This window comes from Littorina saxatilis, unplaced genomic scaffold, assembly GCF_037325665.1.
Source record: "Littorina saxatilis isolate snail1 unplaced genomic scaffold, US_GU_Lsax_2.0 scaffold_1297, whole genome shotgun sequence".
Classification (NCBI taxonomy): Eukaryota; Metazoa; Mollusca; class Gastropoda; order Littorinimorpha; family Littorinidae; genus Littorina; species Littorina saxatilis.
In genome coordinates, this window is record NW_027125989.1 from 322 (window position 1) to 20,701 (window position 20,380).

Here is a 20,380-nt window from a genome sequence, read left to right on the forward strand (position 1 = left end):
ACAGACCAGTGAACAGATGCATGGTCGGCAGACTCCCTGCTTCACACAAAGCTGTTCTGCTGTATAGCTGCCAGCAGGAACTCCAGCAAACCGCCCTCTATACCCACTTGTCAATGTTATCCCATCCTAACGACAAGAAAATCAAGGCCATTGATAGGGTACTCTTACAAACAGCAGAAGCACCACCAGTAAACACATTTTTTTGTATGCAGTTTGGGTTTGCCTTTGATCATTCGTTCTTTGTCACCTCATGAGAACTTGTAAAAATGATTACAACACAGGAGAATGTTCAGCAGTTTCACTGGGTTTGACTTACTTCTCCACTCTTTGCCATCCTGTAAGAAATGATGACAACACAGGACGCCTTCAGAAGAAAGCAGTTGGCATGAACCCATCATGTCTCTTGAATTTACAGAGCCGATTGTCACAGTGCAAGTACAAGATGACAAGGAAAGCATCACTGCCACTTGTACTTGTAGATCATAAAGTTTAGGCCAAAAAAAAAAAATTGTCTGTTTAGGGTAACCCGACCGACCCTATCGATTTGGCGCCGACCCAAAAACTTTTTTTTGATTTCATAAAAAAAAAAAAAAAAAAAGAGGTAAAAATGCTAAAAAGAGACATTTGGCGTTTCTTTCTCTCCCTTTCTCTCTGTTTTATTTATACGTTAGTTTTGAAACATGTATTCATCAAATATAAGAAGTGAATGTTCAGTCAACATAGCATTTACACACACCAAAAAAAAAAAAAAAAAAAAAAAAAAAAAAAAAACCTACCTACCTACCGACCCTACTTTTTTTGGTCATGTTACCCTAAACAGACAATTTTTTTTTTTTGGCCTTAAAGCCATATAATCCATCAGTGTTTAACCTTCACCGTGCTTCCTGGGTCGACCCAGAGCCTCACAAAAGTGTCTGTATCCCTAAAACTTTTGGGAGTTTTGGATTGAGACTTCATGTCATCCTCTAACACCATAGAACCTTTCCATCGACCATTTTTTAAAGGATTATCTTTGTAAACAAACAAATAATCAGTGACGTCTTTTGAACCAGACGGTCCGGATGTTGTGGGTCGTGGACGAACCATATGGAACAAGAAATTCCTACGAGGTAGGAAAAACACACCCGTCCTTACCATTCTCACTGCCACCAACTGAGAAGGTTATTTCCCTTTGACCATTAATATGTCCCTCTATAAGTCCTTGTAGAATCTTTATCCACCAATAACTCCCTAACCGTTTTTGTAAGGACCGTCTCAGGAATGTATAGTACCTGTTCACCAAGTTTGGTGACGATCGGTCCGTTCATTCTTGAGATCTATATGCGAACACAAACACACAAACAAACACATCGACCGAATCCTATACACACCCCTACACCGGGGGTGTAATTAAAGAAGGTACTGTGTTAATCCCTATTCAGATGGAGTGAGTCGTGTAGGACTCATACTCTGCAAAGTGGCAGTAAAGAGTTTATCCCTATTCGGATGATGTGGGTCGTGTACGACCTACACCTTTCACTTTGAATCCTTCTTTTCAAAGTATGGGTCGTACACGTTGACCCACATCATCTGGACTGTGTAGTCCAAAGCGTGATCCGGTGGAGGTTAATTTGTCGAGCCGCGTGTCATCCTCACAGTCACAGTGCAAGTGAAAGATGACAAGGAAAGCATCACTCCCACTTGTAGCATGTGTAGCTTTTAGTAGGACCAGATGCCCGGCTCCAAGACTAGAGTTTTAGTGAGCCAATTTTCTTGCTTAGTTCATCCTCAAGGTGTTCCTGCAAGTGAAAAAGAAAGATGTTCACTTTGCAATTCTTTCACTTTGCAATTCATACAGGGAGATTCATGTATTTGTAACCCCTATAAAATACGCAAAAACAAAGTTTCCTGGAGGTTCTTTTCATAGGTCTTTCTGGTCATTATAAGTGATAAAGCTGGCTCAACTGAGATACCTTAGCTAACACCAATGTTGCCAGCTTTGAAATTAGTGTCAATCTTATCAAATTTTCTCTCTCACATCACCCTGTCCCAATTCCTATACAAACAGAATCTTACTTTTATCAAACTATGCAAAAACAATACCTTTTCACAGGGGTGCCTTTGACTTCCACTGATTTATTTCAGTTGTCACACAAGACCCAGTTTTTGTCAGTGTAACAAAATAAGGCATTAATATGACATCCAAGAAGTGCAAACCATGTATTTACAAATAATTTTGCAATGAGCGGGCGGGACACTTGCTTAAAACATCTAAACAAAATTCTAGAACACCGCTTTTATCACAAATATACCTTGACCGCCTTTCTACGTCTTCTCCTGCGTTCATGGGCTGAAACTCCCACATATACTCGTGTTTTTTGCACGAGTGGGTTTTTATGCGTATGACCTTTTTCACCCCACAATTTCGGCAGCCATACGCCGCTTTCGGGGGATGCATGCTGGGTATTTTTGTGTCTCTTTAACCCACCGAACTCTGACATGGATTACAGGATCTTTTCCGTGCACACTTGGTCTTGTGCTTGCGTGTACACACGAAGTGAGATAAGTCACTAGCAGGTCTGCACATACATTGACCTGGAAGATGGGGAAAATCTCCACCCTTAACACATACATTGACCTGGAAGATGGGGAAAATCTCCACCCTTAACCCATCAGGCCCGGACGTGATTTCAAACCCAAAACCTTCCGCTTGGGAGGCCGGCGGCTTATCCACCCGTCTAGTGACCGCCTTTGCACCCAGGATCTTTTCATCATATAAAGTGAAGAGGGAAAAATGAACGTAATAACTCACCAAATGCCTTCTTAACTCAACCAGCTTCAGCTTTGCCTGTGAGATATCCTGAAAGAGGTAGCCAAGCATTAGAAGAGAAATAAATTTTTCATTTCATTTTCATTTTCATTACTTTATTGTCCCATCGCTGGGAAATTCGGGTCGCTTCCTCCCAGTGGAAAGCTAGCAGCAACGGAGTCGCGCTACCCAGGTGTCTGCGTGTTTAAGTGTATTCCGCCACCTGCACTTATGGCAGAATGACCAAGGTCTTTTGCGTGCCATTGTGATGACATGGGGGTGGGACATGGCTTCCGTCTCTGGGTCTGCACATAAAGTTGACCCGTGTCCGTCCCGGCCCGAATTCGAACCTGCGACCTTCCGATCACAAGTCCAGTGCTCTACCAACTGAGCTAAAATGCAATTGAGTTTGCTTCACTTTTTGTTCTCCCTTTCCCCCTTTTGTTTTTGTTACTGAAATAAGGCATCCTACATAATGTGAGAGAGACCATCCATAATGTTCAACTGCTCTTGATGTCATGAGACAAATGTAGTTCTAGGAACACTTTAGCACTTGCTGAAGATTTTTGAGAACATACACATCACGCTCTTCTTTTACGAGTGACGTCTTTTTGCTTTGACGTCAACGATTTCACAAGGCTTTGGAAGAGATTGAGGTTCCATAAGATGCATCTTCAATTCGGGCGCCTCAACGCAGGAAGTTTTGAGCAAATGACACGCAAAAGTACAGCATGTAGGATAAGCAAAATACTACACGGCTTGCTGTGTCGTACCAGATTTACACTAATTGCTTTTTCAAATATTGAAAAGCTTGCTTTTGCTCGCATTTAAATAAAAGTAACTCATGTAAATCTGGTACGAAACAGCAAGCCATGTAGTATTCTCCATGTAATCCACAGTTTCGGGCTTCAATGTTCTACTGCAGACACAGATGCTCATACAAATGTGCCCTTGCACACATACACACACACAGACACACACAGACACACACAGACACACACACAGACACACACAGACACACACAGACACAGACACAGACACACACAGACACACACACACACACACAGAGAAAGAAACACGCACACAAAAAGAAACACACACACACACACACTGCATTTGAATACATGAATCATAAAAGACATCTTACCGGTGGAAGTTCATTGTAGGCTTGAAGTTTTTTCTTCAGAGGCCCAAGCTCATCTTCCAACTTCAGAAGATCCTGTAATAACAGACAAAGACAATGCTGCGGTACTCCTCATGCTAACACCATAAACAGAAATCTGAAAAATTAGGTCTTCAAAAAGGTGGCATCTTCAAGACTTCATGGACAAAATATCTGAGAGAGCACGGTCTTAAAAGGGATGCACTAAAAGTCTTAAAATAGAGGTAATCAACAAGCTTTTTGTTGTCCTTATGCTGTTCAAATATATCTCCAGTTGGTGAGACGTGTCTCAGCCAACCTTAAACCCTTGCACAACAGGCATGAAGACAACTGAAGTTTAGCTATTTTATGCCTGGCATTAGAAAAAAAGCTGCCTGTAATTTCACAACAATTAGACTGGCAACAAAAATAAAACTTCTGCTCTTGATCAACACTGTTCAATGGGAGAGTTTGCTATGATAATCTCCTCTTGGTACGTAGTAGTCTAAGACCCATTTGAGCACTATACTACTTCAGCTCTTAGTTACATCGTCCGCTAGAACATGCAGATAATAGATCAGAAGCAAAAACACAACGAAAAAAGGTTGTTTGTATGAATTTTCAGAAGATAAATCAAGTGTTTTCTGTCACCCGGCCGATACCACACTCTATTTTAATAAGCCCTCATTCTTCTGAGGAGATCCGCACCTCTATACAAAACATTTCATTGTTCAAACTTGTTCAGTTCAGGTGAGATCCACCCGCTAAATTGCAAGGTTGAACAAAACAGATTTACACGAAAGATATTCTGTACAGTGATTTGAGGTTTGAAGAATACAAACCATGAGCATGGTGCAGCAGACGATGCAAAGGAGAGCCCTCTGACGTTCAAAATGGGAGTATCAAACCGGTATGTCCCAAGAGGTTTGTTTGTTCGTTCATGGGCTGAAACTCCCACGGCTTTTACGTGTATGACCGTTTTTACCCCGCCATTTAGGCAGCCATACGCCGCTTTCGGAGGAAGCATGCTGGGTATTTTCGTGTTTCTATAACCCACCGAACTCTGACATGGATTACAGGATCTTTTTCGTGCGCACTTGGTCTTGTGCTTGTGTGTACACACGGGGGGTGTTCGGACACCGAGGAGAGTCTGCACACAAAGTTGACTCTGAGAAATAAATATCTCGCCGAACGTGGGGACGAACTCACGCTGACAGCGGCCAACTGGATACAAATCCAGCGCGCTACCGACTGACGTTCAAAATGGGAGTATCAAACCGGTATGTCCTAAGAGGTGATAACTGTCACAAACTTTCCATTATGATACTTTTTCAGACCTAATGAATTTTTTTTTAATAAAAAATTACCTGTGCTCTTTTGACAAGGCTCTCGTGAAACACGGAAGAATCCACACCAGTTCTGGACACGGAATCCTTAAGGAGAAAAAAAAAACATGGCAGGTTAACCATGTCACATAAGTAAAAGATGTCACATTTGAACTAAGCAAAAATAAACCAGTTACCAAGCATAAAATATCAAAAGATGGTCGGTCGCGATTATATCCAATTGACAAATTTAATATCAGTAGGAGAGGTGGTGGTTCAAGTCCATAGCAGCAAGAAATTGTATTTACTTGCGAACAATTTATTTTTTATTAAATTATACTTATGGATTTCATTAAATTGTTCTTACAATTCCCCATAAACCCACAAAAGTGTTTTTGACCTAAAACATTCTGAGGTCTGAAAGACAGAGGGTTCTTATCTTGCAAATATTCCAGCACAACGTTTTGAACTTTCAATCTCAAATTGGAGTTGAAAGTAAATATTTAATTTGACCAGTTTGATTCACACAACAGTGAATCAGCTGAAGGTTTGGCATACATACAATTCCTAATGCCTGAAGAAATGTTGACTACTTCTTCAGCATAATCAAAAGTTATTCAAATATTTGGTTGTTTTGAAATTGCACCATATGGATTAAATTCAGCATGCCACAAAGCCCCAACACGTGGTCCTGCCAAGCCGTTTACCTGCCATGTCAGGCCTCTCTGATGAGAAGGTGCGTCCTGATCTATACATATAAATAAAAGAGAGTGTCTGTCTGTCTGTGTGTGTGTGTGTCTGTCTGTGATCGCCAAAGCTCCGAGAAGGGAGGGGGCAGGAAGACGATGTCGTGCATGTGCACTCCTGTGACTGTGAAGATGTGCACCTGACCACCACCGCCGCTGCGCTGCCAGCCCTCCAATCCTCCCCCCCCCTCCCCCCCCCCCCCCCCCCCCAAAGAGAGAAACTTTTAGTTGTGGCTTGGCTCTTCTAAAAAAAAAAGTAAATTTGCCCCCCCCCCCCCTATCAATCCCCAGATCCGACCCCCCCACCACCACCACCCCCATTCCCACCACCACCGCCGACTCCACAACTACCACTCCCACAAGCCCTACATCATCAACACCAACCCAACCACCATCCCCAGCACCCCCATCATCCCCCATCACCACCACACCAACCCCTTCCTTACCCCCTAAAAGAAAAAAGAATTATAGCAATCTCGATGTCATCACTGCATGTCTACTAAAGCGGCTACATTTCGTCTACAACACATCAAAGCACAAGCCGCGTCTGCATCCCTCAGCAGGTTCACGTCATATTCCGGAGTATTCAGATCAAAGCACGAAGTCGCGGCGTATCATCACGATTGCAAAACTGAAGAGAATTCTCATGCCCTCGTACAGATAAAACACTCGAAAGAATTACACGCACTTGTCTTCTAATAGGTGTAAGAAAGGATGTAAGACGTGTGTGTGTCTGTCTGTCTGTGTTTGGCCATACCGCAGAGATGGCAAGAGGCAGGAACAAGATAGTGTGCATACACACTGCCCAGAAGCCGCAGATGTACACCTGGGTTTCAGTTTCTTGATTCATTGTTTTCTTTCTCAGATAATGAACCCCCCCCCCCCCCCCCCCATCATTAATGAGTACAGCCTATATAATGCAAGACCAGTACAATGCTAACTGTTAATCTGTAGCAAGCACATACTGCCAATGACATTTGAGATTCTCTATTGCTCTTATTTAGAGAAATGAATTAAGAAAACTAATCAAACAAGAATGTACAGGAAGGTTCCATAATCAAAGGGAGGTAACTCTTTCTTTGTTATCCGGGGAAGGGAGGTTAGGTAACTCTTACCATGAAAGCGTACCTTATCATTCTCAAAGATTGTTATGTGATGAAGTTGAATCTTTTGCTCAATGATCTCAAACTTTCTCAGGAAAGGGAGGTAACTCATACCATAAGAAATCATGTCAGCAGGAATTGGATTTATGGTGACACTCATGTCTTCAAATGCTGCTGAGGTTATTAAGTATTTTGAATGTTAGAAAGTTTTCAATTTACAAATTAGCAAGGGAGATAACTCATTTCCCCAAGAAACTTTGTTTTGGTGTTTTTTTCATAATAATTTTTCTTGAATTTGTGGTACTTGGATATAGAATTTAGAAAACTCCTGTGTGATGGTTCTTTGACTAATTTGTAAGGGATCTGCAAATAGCCCGGGCGAAGCCGGGTCCTGACTGGTAGTAATTAATATATAGGATACCTATCATAAGCAAAATATGCCTGTCTCAATGGAAGGACACTTTTGGATGTTCCCAGCCTGTCAAATGGTTGTGTGATGTGTCTAGTGTGTTGGCGAAGTGTTTTGTGCTTGTCACCTCTCGCTTTCAGCCCTCACCGCTGGCTAGCACCGTCCTTTTCAGGACAACGCGAAAAGAGAGCAGCTTGCGTCAGTCTCTCCTGCCAGTACATAACCTCTCCACAGCAAGCCCTTTGTAGTGCCTCCATCGTGGCGACAGGCGTGAACTGGGTACCGAAAGGACCCAGGCTGAACTACAAGGACTCGGAGGAGGTTGGCCCCTAGACGTGTGGCATGCAGGCCCACCGGCGTGTGGATACGCCCTGGTGCCCACGAACCAACCCCCAACTATGGGTTAAATAGCCGGGCAGGACAGGCTCGTCAACCCTGGAAGGCAGCTGTCCTAGGAGAAGATCACTCCAAAATTAAAACGAGGGCAGAGGAGGCTCACTATCCCTGCAAGGAAACTCCTCTAGGAGAAGGACCACTCCAAATTTAAACCCACGTAGTCCCCCGAAGACGGAAGACATCGGCCATTAGGCGGGGAGCAGACCGGATGTCTACGCTTACTACGACAAATGATTGTGTAAGAAATAAACGTCGAACGCAGAAGAAGAAGAAGGATGTTCCCAATGGTGGCTTTTCGTCACCGGCACCACTGTAGTACAATGGAAACCCCCTTTTAAGACCTCAACAAATTTGAGAAAATTAAGTCCGAAAAAGGATGGATCTTGAATTAAAACGGAGGTCAATTTACATAGGTTATGAACAGAAAATCTGAAATAGTAAGGTCTTAAAAAGGAGGAAGCCTTAAAGTTAAATTGGGGGTCTTAAAAGGGGGGTTCCACTGTAAACCATACAACATGACATACCTTAAGCTTCGAGAGAAGTTTGGCATACTCTTGAATTTTGCTCTGCAGGAAGGAGACTTCTTTCTGTCGCTTCTCCAGCTTGGTTGCTTGCAGTGTTGTCACATCTTCCAGATCTTGGCAAGTTCTGAAGACAGTCACAAAAGATGGGTAACGCTAAATAGGTTAAGTTAACGGCCTGATTCCCCCTTACGGAGACAGACTTAACAACGCTAATATTTCACCTAGTCGACTTCGCCCAGAATTAAACCTTTGCCGTCTTTTTTCGTTTCGTCATACAAATGATAGTACATGTATATCATTTGCAAATATTCTTCAAGCAATGGCCAATGCATATTACATATATTGCTGTGTTGTCACAATCTTCCGGATCTTTGCAAGTTCTGAAGACAGTCACAAAAGATGGGCAACGCTCCTGAGCAAAGTTTATTAGTGATGCAAAACACACACAAAACAAAAAGCCAGACTTATAATAACATGCACATACAGTGGAACCCCCTGTTTAAGACCCCCTCCCTTTTAAAACCCTGTTTTCTCAGACTTTCTGTTTATAACCTCTGTAAATTTACCCCATTTTAAGACTCCCTCCTTTTCCACTGTACCAATGTGTAATGTTTTACCGCCTCAAATTTACAAGCGCATGAAAAAGGCACACATTTTTTTTATCCACAACAAAACAACAACAGTGACAATTACAATAAGGCCAACAACAAAAAATAGTCTGTTTACGGTAACCCGACCGACCCTATTTTTTTCGCGCAACCCTAGACTTTTTTTGGGCATTTGGGGAAAAAAAAAAAAAAAAAAAATCCCAAAATAATGTAAAAATATGGTTTTTTGGAGAAAAAAAAAAAAAAAAAAATCCCGACCTACCGACCCTATTTTTTTGGCCTATGTTACCGTAAACAGACCTATTTTTTTTTTGCCTAACAACATAAGCAACAACAAGTCTCACTTGCGGATAGAGTTGTGTTTCACCAGAGCATCCTTGGTCTTGTGTGAGAGTTTGACCAACAGTCGTTCCTCAGCCACAAATTCCTCGTGAATTCTGTCAGCCTCCTCCTGCAATGCTTGCAAGGCTAACAGGTAGCTGGGACAGAAAAAGACACACACAAATTAGCAAGAAAAGACGAAAAGAATGGGCGATAAAGATGAAACAAATTCACACACACAAAAACGTAACAAAATCACTCACAAAATAATTTGATTTTCATGTCGGGGGGATGATCCCTTACGATATTCAGGTCTTCTCCTTCATAGCATAACTGACTATAAACCAGTTCACTAGGTACTATCAGACCTGTTTACCCACACTCTGACTTTGGTGTACTTTTCACTGAGATTCAGCGTATTTTCAACATATTGAGAGTAATTTGACACTCACAAGAAACGTTCATGAGCTATTGCTTCAAGGGCAGCAATAACATTGTCCGTTTTCAGAAGTGGAACTTTTAGGCGTTACTGCTTTTTGCTTCGACATTTTCGTCAATGTGCTGGACTCGACGACAACAATGGCGGCAGATAAAATCTTGTCATATCACGTCTCATGTGACTACATTCACCAATCGTCAAAGCTGGGTTTTATCCACTGGGCTATCGCGAGAACAGGTTTGGTAACCTACTTTCGATTTTTTCTTCTTCTGTCATTTAGTGATCAGGTTCAAACTTGATTTTTGTTTCACGATCGTCGTATTTTTTTCTCTTCAAACGTATTGGTCGTATCCTTGGCAACTTTGCGTACAAAATATGGCGAAATCGTATGGGTAAACAGGTCTGTTGTACTATGGACGTTGAGAGTTTAAAAAGAGATGCAATCCATTCCCCCAAACTCCTACCTTCGCTTGCTACATTCCAATTCTCTCAAACTCCCCCACCTTCGCGTAAGCTAAAAGTCAACACGATATCTCATGTTTATACACAGTGGAACCACCCTGTTGACATTTTATATTCTATGACTTGCCCCTTTTAAGAAGCAAAATCTTTTCCGTTATTTTGAGCAGGGATGGCCAAATCATCTGCCTGATCACCAGAGGCAAGTCAAAATTCGCAGGGCTAGTAGAAATTGTCTGGCCAACAGACGTTTCTCTGGCTGGCCAATAAAAATTCTGGCCAAATGCAAAACTTTCGGTTCTACTAATACAGTGGAACCCCCCTTTTAAGACCTCCACAAATCTGAGAAAATCGGGTCTTAAAAAGGAGGGAGTCTTAAAATGGGGGACATTTTACAGAGGCTATGAACAGAAAGTCTGAGAAACCAAGGTCTTAAAAAGGAGGACATCTTAAATTGGGGGGGGGGGGGGGGGAGGGGCTTAAAAGGGGGGTTCCACTGTACTACTATCGAATTTGAAAGCCACCCACATTAACACTCCAGATGCAAGATCTTCTGCAATAAAGTCCCCATGATTTTGTGAAACGAGAATGAGGCTCCTGTCTAAGTCTAAGACACGCTTCCGACGTTTCATCCGCCCTTCGCTGTTTTAATGCATGCGACCGATTCCAAATCCATAGCAAAGAATTACTTGAAGACTGACACAGAGAAACGAGGAAAATAAACAGGAGATACAGAGAAAAGAGATTGATCATTAAAAGAACACTGGAGAGTGATTACTGATAGCTGGGAGGGGAGTGGTAGGAGTTCGATGGAGATATGATCTGACAGTCATAATTTTTGCAAGTGGTATGTTCCGGGCTGGCAAAATTTCTGACCCAACTGGCGAGTTAGATTTCTTAGATTTGGCCATCCATGTTAAGATTGTGAAAACGGGGTTTCCGCTGTGGCAATGAGTTCACAAGACCAATAATGAATCATATTATGAATTGCATTATGATATGTACATGGGTGAAACCTATGAAAATCAAATTGACTGAAATTGTTTTGAGGCAGGGGTCCAGAGGCCGCCCAGGCCCTGGCGGGGTACGGGGCAGGGCCCCGTTAGGGGGTCCAGGGGGGCAACACCCCCCGGCCGAAAACGAATTTTTGCATTATACATTGTGATTTTGTGGCCTTTCCTGGCAAAAAAATACACTTTTTGTCACTATCATGCAGGTCAAAAAAAATACCTTCAGATTCTAATGATATGGTAAAAAGGGTAAACAAAATCAAAACAATTCACAGAAGTAATCATTTTTCTTTTGTATCTTTTCACACTTGCATCTTCCAACACAACGACACAATTGATAACAATTAACATTGACAACAGCCAATTACTAAATGAAATAGAAACTGAACAACTGAAATAAAAGTTCAAAATATTTAATTATAAGAAGCAAACATTGCCAGACAGGCATTGAAATAAATGATGAAACAGAATGTCACACATGCAAACAGCATGATGTAGCACTGCACAAAGTAGCAACTAAACAGTAGCATCTCTTATAGTGCAAAGTTCTCAAGGAAAAGCACTTGAGTTTCAAGCACCAAACTTATCACACACAGTTTTAGTTTCATGAACTCCAACCAGTCCCATCGCCATTTGTTGGCTAGACCAGCATCAATAAGATCTGTCCATGCGTTTTCCGTCAAAACCGGTATCTTTGTCGCAGAAATCGTGTCACCACTTCGTAATGCCTGCCAAAACGCGAGAACTTTTTTTTTATCGTGATGCAGAGCGAATCCGAAAGCGAAGAAACCTCACCTACGGGGTTTACCGCATAGCAGTTCAAAAACGCGTTCCGCTTAAAAAAAAAAAAATAAATAAAAAATAAATAAAAAATTGCGGATTGACGGAATTTCCGTCAGACTTATTTTCAGAGTGACGGATTTCAGTCAATTGACGGGCTACTTTCACCCATGTATGTAGAATTCTGAGAGAGTGAGTGAAACTGAAAGAACATTGTGAGTGGATGGATGAATGTGATTTGATTAAATTTGCTCCACAATGATGTGCTTGGCAATAGACAACAACAACAAACAAGAAGGGCAAAGCCCATACGACTCACATGCTTGACCTTGACATGACTAAACCTAGCAATGACATCATACACTAAGAACTGCTTTACACATTTTTCCTACCAAAATACATGTGAACTTGACCCAAGGTCAAGGTCATCCAAGGTCATGCAACACAAAGCTGTTAATTCAAGACATAGGAAGTACAATGGTGCTTATTGGCTCTTTCTACCATGAGATATGGTCACTTTTAGTGGTTCACTACCTTGTTTTGGTCACATTTCATAAGGGTCAAAGTGACCTTGACCTTGATCATATGTGACCAAATGTGTCTCATGATGAAAGCATAACATGTGCCCCACATAATTTTTAAGTTTGAAACAGTTATCTTCCATAGTTCAGGGTCAAGGTCACTTCAAAATATGTATACAATCCAACTTTGAAGAGCTCCTGTGACCTTGACCTTGAAGCAAGGTAAACCAAACTGGTATCAAAAGATGGGGCTTACTTTGCCCTATATATCATATATAGGTGAGGTATTGAATCTCAAAAACTTCAGAGAAAATGAGAAAAATGTGAAAAATAGCTGTTTTTGAGACAACATTTATGGCCCCTGCGACCTTGACCTTGAAGCAAGGTCAAGATGCTATGTATGTTTTTTGGGGCCTTGTCATCATACACCATCTTGCCAAATTTGGTACTGATAGACTGAATAGTGTCCAAGAAATATCCAACGTTAAAGTTTTCCGGACGGACGTCCGGACGACTCGGGTGAGTACATAGACTCACTTTTGCTTCGCATGTGAGTCAAAAAAGCCAATAAAATGCAAATGACAGGATTACCTCCCTTACCTCCCATTTGGGTGTTTGCTCACCTGGTGTCACTTGCATCTCGGACCTTTAACAACCACGCCAGTTTTGTCAATGTTTGTAGACTTGTCACCCCAGACTGTGAAAGAGTCCCAGTTTTCAGGTTCATTGATGCCAAGATGCAACCCAAACGCTGCCCTGCAAAACATTTAATTCACAGACACTAATCAGCAAATAATCAACTAGATATGCCATGGATTAAAAAAAAATATATATAATATCAATTGTAAATGTAAACTACTGATTTTAAACACATTCGTGTCTGTGAATTAAACACAAGCATTTTTTTTTCTCCCATGACAGAAATCTTCAGAGAAAAGGCCATAAACTTTTACAATCTTGAAGAAGCCTGGTTGATGGACGAATTAACCAGCAAGTTCCATACAGAATTGATACCTTCTGCAGTGTATTCTGTGGCTTTCTGTTTTAGATCCTGAACGATGAGCTGAGTGTCACTGTCCCTGGCCACGTTCTTTTCCATCAGCTGGTGCAGCAGATCAATAGTTTGTTCATTGCGTTCAAAATGGGGAACTGGCTTTCCCGCATAAAGGTTGTCAAGCCATACCTGAACCTGAAAAAGCAACAGGAAAACAACGTCAGAAAGACAAAAAAGGCCATGATGCCACCACAATTCACAGAAGTAAAGTACCGACACCCATGTGGATTTCCTGTACACAGGGAAAACGCCTACAGAAAATACTTACTTTTGGTGGACATAGACCCCTTCTGCACAAATTGGCAACACCAGATTCCTAAGGTCATGCTGTGAAATGATGTACACCAATAAGTTGCACATCAGGTTTTTATTTTTTTTACTTTGTGAAATACAATTGGCAGTGGCACCCTCTCTTCAGCTCCGCCTTTTAGCACTGAGTTAGTATAGAGATAATTTTACCCAGGATTTAGTGACTAGTCCCTTTTGCAAAGTGAGTACCTCCAGCAGCAGCTAGGTTATGGCAAACAGGGCTTCTGTGTGCTGATCACAGATCAGCCCTGCGAAGCAATCCATGTTCAGGGGCTCACATCCTCATCGGACATCCACGGATATTTTTTCTAAATGTCCTTGACATTTTTCATGCAAGAGGACATATGTCCCATTGTTTTTGTCACAAAGTGGTCATTGTCCGATTAATTGCTTTCATTTGATCCGGACATTGTCAGTACTTTCCAATTTACAGTAGTCTGATTTGCTATTTTATCGATGTTTTGCGAAGCGATGTGTCTTTCCAAGCAGATGAAACTTGGGGAGACTTTATGTGCCTGGAGCTAATTGATGGGACTCACGCGATAGAAAACTTATTTATTATTTTTATTATTATGTGCTTTTTATAGAGAAGAGCTTCCAAGGGTCGCAACTCTGAATGCTCTAAGCCGTTTGACAGTTGCCTTTCTAAGCGCTTTTTTTCACCCTGAAAAAGCAACATTCTGCCAAAACAAAAATTGGTGCCAGAAAAAGGCCAGAAGCATTTGTACTTCAAATCTCTGCCCTCAGCAGCTGCTAGTACCACTGAAATTGAGCTCCTTCCGGCCTCTGAGCAGCCAGAGCCAGATGAAACCGTCGCTCTAGAAACTGAAATTTCGGCGCCGAAGAAAGGCGTTACACCCTCCCCCACACCCGCGCATGGCTGCGTTTCAAGCTAGCCGACTTCATTCCCGTGGGTGTCGCACGACCCAAAGAAGCAACTGATGTTTTGCACGAAACTAGTCAAGTTTAATTAAATTTACGTTTTGTTGGGGTAATTTTTTTTCCTAATCCTATTGATTTATTTTTGTTCAGAACAAATGTCCTATCACTTTTGCATTGTCCAGGACATTTGTCCTATGCCACCTCTCATGGATCATTGGATGTGAGCCACTGCATGTTGAAGTAAAATGTCCACGTTTTTAACCGGAAGTTCATTGTCCCCTAACAAACCTTCACCTTGGGTTTGTTTATTATGCTGGGTCACGGGGTCCTGCAACTGTGCAAGTTGTGAATACTTCGCGTAGTCAACTCACAGGCGGTATAGGTATTGCTTACTGCACCAACACTATCATAATAAAACTACAAGGTATGTCACTCAGCTTCAAGTCTTGTTTGTAACTAAATATATACAATGTATATGTACCTTTAATTATCAGCTGCTGTCCCCCGCAGGTTGTTTTTAAGCATCATTTGTACGAATATTCGTTTGCGAAACGCTGCTGGTGTTCGTCGGAAAGACTTACTGCACCGAATACAGATACTACACGCTCATCGAATATCCGGTTAGGCCAAAAAAAAAAAATTGTCTGTTTAGGGTAACCCGACCGACCCTATCGATTTGGCGCCGACCCAAAAACTTTTTTTTGATTTCATAAAAAAAAAAGAAAAAAAATGAGGTAAAAATGCTAAAAAGAGACATTTGGCGTTTCTTTCTCTCCCTTTCTCTCTGTTTTATTTATACGTTAGTTTTGAAACATGTATTCATCAAATATAAGGCCAAAAAAAAAAAATTGTCTGTTTCTGGTAACATGGCTAAAAAAAATAGGGTCGGTAGGTCGGGATTTTTTATTTTTATTTTTTTTTTACCCCAAATGTAGACCAATAAAACTAACTTTAAAAATCGCGCAAAGAGACTGGATTCACTATACATAGAGACAAGACACTCAAAACATTTACAAATCGTCAGCGGACTTTCGTTTTCACACGTTTTTGTTGTTCATTTTCTCACCCTGTCCTTTACCACCAAAAAATAAATAAAAATTTTTGAGTTTGGAAAAAAAAAGTTTAGGGTCGGCGCCGAAATTTAGGGTCGGTCGGGTGACCAGAAACAGACAATTTTTTTTTTTTGGCCTAAGAAGTGAATGTTCAGCCAACATAGCATTTACACAACAAAAAAACAAAAAAACAAAAAAAAACTTTACCTACCTACCGACCCTACTTTTTTTGGTCATGTTACCCTAAACACCCATTTTTTTTTTTTGGCCTTATCAATATTGACCAATGACTGAGCGCATCGGGCTTGCGACCACTTTGAGTAACCCAAACAAAGTGATATGCTGATTACAGAAACATTTGGGCACACAATACAGTTTAAAAACATGCGGCGGACAAGCAGCTAAAGTATTAAAACATAAAATTAAAAAGTACACCGTACAGATAGATAGCCTAGTTAGAACATCCATTTATCTGGTATAATTTCTAAAGTTACAAAGGTCCTCGACATTGGCAAAGATTTTTTGCATATTTTTTTTCTGAAGTAAGTGGAGCAAGACTCGAAGCTGAGTGACGTACCTTGTAGTTTTATTATGATACTTGATCGTGTTGGTGCAGTGAGACTGAGAGATACCTACCGCCTGTGGTCGACTTTGCCCAGAAATAAACCTTTCCCGTCTTTTTTCGTTTCCATACATACTATTTGCAAATATTTTTCAAGCAATGCATATTCTTCGGTCTTACATTCCGATATTTCGAGCTTAAATCCATTGTGGTTAAAGCTCATGACACACAAAAGGAACGACACATTTTCAGCAAGCGCTTTGAAAATGGCGGTGCTTAGAAACACAGCACTCTCTATTAGAGTTGTTTCCCTTGCAAAAGGCACGCCGATCGATATATCTATCCACCGAAAACGAACGAAGAAATTACAAAAGCTAAATAAATGATGTTGCCGATGTTTACAGTTTCAAACAAAGACAGCCAACACCTATTATAATAGTGGGAATTCGCCATGTTTAGATTCGGCTGGTCAACGAGAAAAGTGCCAGAGCGGGATTTCGTTGTTTCCTGGTAAAGTGATTAAGAAGTGAAATTATTTATGGACGAAAAGCATGTCAGTTTCTTGCATGTGAAGAAATTTGGTGGAAAAATTTAATAGATTTTTCCCCCAAAATCGAATTCTTCGAAAACGTGTATTGCCGGGTGGTTGAGTAAGAAGGAAAACATCATTTTAGGATGAATCAAATTTCTAAGTTAAATAAAACAAATTGGTTGGACAAATTTGGCCCCATGAATGTAAGGTACACAAGGTCGCTCATCAGTACTATCGAAGGATGTTTTTTTGTTCAGTGTAGAGTTTATACTAGATCAACGAGGCCGAGAAGCGAAATATCAATGTTGCGACCCATCTCGTCATCGGCGCTTTTCCGGAAATGACCTGCGCTTTGTTGGAATTCCAACAATGGCCGCCATTGTAGGAATTCCAATTTTGCGCTACGCGATTCAAGAAATGTACCGCGCGCATAGTGAGAATTCTGCTCTTTCTTAGAATGCGATGTAAAATGATACAAGTCATGATGGCCTATGGCTGAGGATCCTTGTGTTTTAAAGGGATCAATGCTTAGTCTTGAAAAAGCAGATGCCTTTTATAACGCACCGTGCCAAACCAACCGAATTACGAAAAGCAAAAACGCTTTTGATAACTTCGGCGGGCTGTAACAACACAGTTCAACGACCCATCCCACTCGACCAAAACGCACCAATTTTACGTAATTTTTAACGTTTCAGATCTTACATTTTACAACAACCATAACACAACAGCTCCTAGACTTCACTGAAGAACTCACGAGCAACCTGGAGGGTGGGAAGCAGACGGACGTGTTGATCATGGATCTGGCGAAAGCATTTGATCGCGTCAACCACAGCCTGCTTACCCACAAACTCCGAAACTTCGGTGTCCGAGGGGCTGTACTTGCCTGGATCGAGAACTTTCTCCTTCAAAGACGTCAGGCCGTGGTGGTGAACGGCAGTCGCTCCTCGTTTGGCAGCGTCCGCTCAGGGGTGCCGCAGGGCTCGGTGCTGGGGCCGACGCTATTCTTAGCGTACATTAACGACCTCCCGAAGAGACTGACCTCACTAGCGCGCCTGTTTGCGGACGACACTGCAGTGTACAGGGTGGTGACTAGCGTAAATAACCAGGCCCAGCTACAACAAGACCTCCATCGCCTAGCCGAGTGGGAGAAGAACTGGGACATGCAGTTCCACCCTGCAAAGTGCAACACCCTGCCTGTTACGAGGAGCAGACGCCCACTACAGCCCTCTTACCAGCTCCACGTTTTGTTGGGGTAATTTTTTTTCCTAATCCTATTGATTTATTTTTGTTCAGAACAAATGTCCTATCACTTTTGCATTGTCCAGGACATTTGTCCTATGCCACCTCTCATGGATCATTGGATGTGAGCCACTGCATGTTGTAGTAAAATGTCCACGTTTCATGCGTGGAATGAGGTATCTCTCAGTCTCACTGCACCAACACGATCAAGTATCATAATAAAACTACAAGGTACGTCACTCAGCTTCGAGTCTTGCTCCACTTACTTCAGAAAAAAAATATGCAAAAAATCTTTGCCAATGTCGAGGACCTTTGTAACTTTAGAAATACCAGATAAATGGATGTTCTAACTAGGCTATCTATCTGTACGGTGTACTTTTTAATTTTATGTTTTAATACTTTAGCTGCTTGTCCGCCGCATGTTTTTAAACTGTATTGTGTGCCCAAATGGGCGGTCAAGTTCATTGTCCCCTAACAAACCTTCAAGTGAAGGCGGTCAAGTACCTGGGTGTGACCATTCAGAGTGACCTGTGCTGGGACGACCACATCAACAACATCGTCAGCAAGGCAAACAAGACCCTGGGGTTCCTGCGGCGCAATCTGAAGATCTCATCAAGATCCGTGAAAGAGCAGGCGTACAAGGCCTTTGTCAGGCCTATCCTGGAGTACGCCTCGTCAGTATGGGACCCGCACACCCAGAAGAACATCGACAAGCTGGAGGCCGTCCAGAGACGAGCTGCCCGATTCGTCTGCAACCGCTACCACAACACGTCAAGTGTCAGCCGGATGCTGGACTCCCTTGGGTGGCAGTCTCTGGAGGAGCGCAGGAAGCTTGCCCGCCTATCGATGCTCTACAAGATCACGAACAGCATCGTCCACTGTCCGGGCATCAAGTCGAAGCTGGCCCCTTTACCACCACGCCAGCGAAGAGGCCATTGCCAGCAGTTCGGCCTCATCACCTGCCGCACTCAGTATCGGAGTGCCGCTTTTCTACCCAGCACAGTGAAGGACTGGAACTCTCTACCAGCAGCTGTCGTCGAGGCCCGCACTGTCGACACCTTTGTGTCGCGCGCCTCGCACTAAACCAGCAGCCACTGTGACTCATGTCCCCTCCCCCCCATACTCCCCAACCTGTGAATTTTAATGGACTTTGGATGCTGGAAACGCTACTTTATTGGACTTGCGCAACATCCCATCAAGTGCCGAAATAATCACTACTGTTGATTGTGGGCAGTAATGGAAAGACAAGACAAGACAACAAGAGTGTTCCGATATTACTTTTCACTGGTAACTATCGATTTTAATGATTTTTTACTCAGTCTTAACTGATTATAATATTAAACTCACACAGTCTCTCTGGGCTGCAGACTGAGACAGCATTACGTCCCTTTACTGAGTATATAGGCTCTTGTCACTGCATGGTAATCTAGGCTCTTAAAACGTGATGTGCAAGTCATTGCGCTATATTGATGTGATGGATAGTTGCAAAATGTTGATTTAAATTAAAGATGATTTCAGCCTGTTGTAACAAACTAACACTCTACTCTGAGAAAAAAATCATTGTGTACAAAATAGATCGAGACAGCAGCAACTATAGCTAGCTGCATGCGCTGAGTGTCACTGAGAGAATTGTTACACAGTGTACCCCCCCCCCCCAATTCAAGACTTCCCCTGTATAAGACCTTGCTTTTTCTAGAACGAGGCCGCTCGTTTCCGGAAATGTGGCGCTTTGTTGGAAATCAAATGAGGTTTCGGGAAATCCCTATTATTCCAACTCTGCCCCGGATTCTTACTTTGCGCCCAACATCAACACAGCGAAAGTTGAAAACGTCACACGGGCGCTACCAGACAATAATCGACAAAAATAGAAGAAGTTGCTTCCCGTGGTTCGGGTCATGCTGACATTGGTCTGATGGCGCAACATCAAAACTCGGTCCAGCGGGTTGGGCTGCGCTGTAAATAGGCTGTTCCACTCCGAGAATAGCTCACACCAAGGCGATTACTGAAAGACTCGCAAACTGAGACGAAACTACGTCCGTGCGCTGGTCGTACGGTTGTCAGTGTGATATTTTGTTTGTTTGCTTGCTTAACGCCCAGCCGACCACGAAGGGCCATATCAGAGCGGTGCTGCTTTGACATATAACGTGCGCCACACACAAGACAGAATTTGAGTCGCAGCA

The 20,380-nt window shown here is 42.3% G+C and overlaps 2 protein-coding genes across 2 annotated transcripts; one reads left to right on the top strand and one right to left on the bottom strand.

Moving 5' to 3' along the window:
- Positions 1–693: 693 nt before the first annotated feature.
- LOC138954436 (HAUS augmin-like complex subunit 1) lies at positions 694–16,742 on the bottom strand. Its single transcript, XM_070326284.1, has 9 exons — positions 16,610–16,742; positions 13,585–13,759; positions 13,194–13,326; positions 9,385–9,519; positions 8,433–8,556; positions 5,297–5,362; positions 3,936–4,007; positions 2,792–2,839; positions 694–1,778 (listed from the first exon to the last, which is right to left on the bottom strand). The coding sequence occupies exons 1-9, from the start codon at positions 16,634–16,636 to the stop codon at positions 1,728–1,730; spliced, it is 831 nt and encodes a 276-aa protein (XP_070182385.1). The 5' UTR covers positions 16,637–16,742; the 3' UTR covers positions 694–1,727.
- Positions 16,743–18,647: 1,905 nt separating this feature from the next.
- Positions 18,648–19,283, top strand: LOC138954438 (uncharacterized). Its single transcript, XM_070326285.1, has one exon. It carries the CDS (start codon positions 18,648–18,650, stop codon positions 19,281–19,283), a length of 636 nt encoding a protein of 211 aa, XP_070182386.1.
- Positions 19,284–20,380: the final 1,097 nt, after the last annotated feature.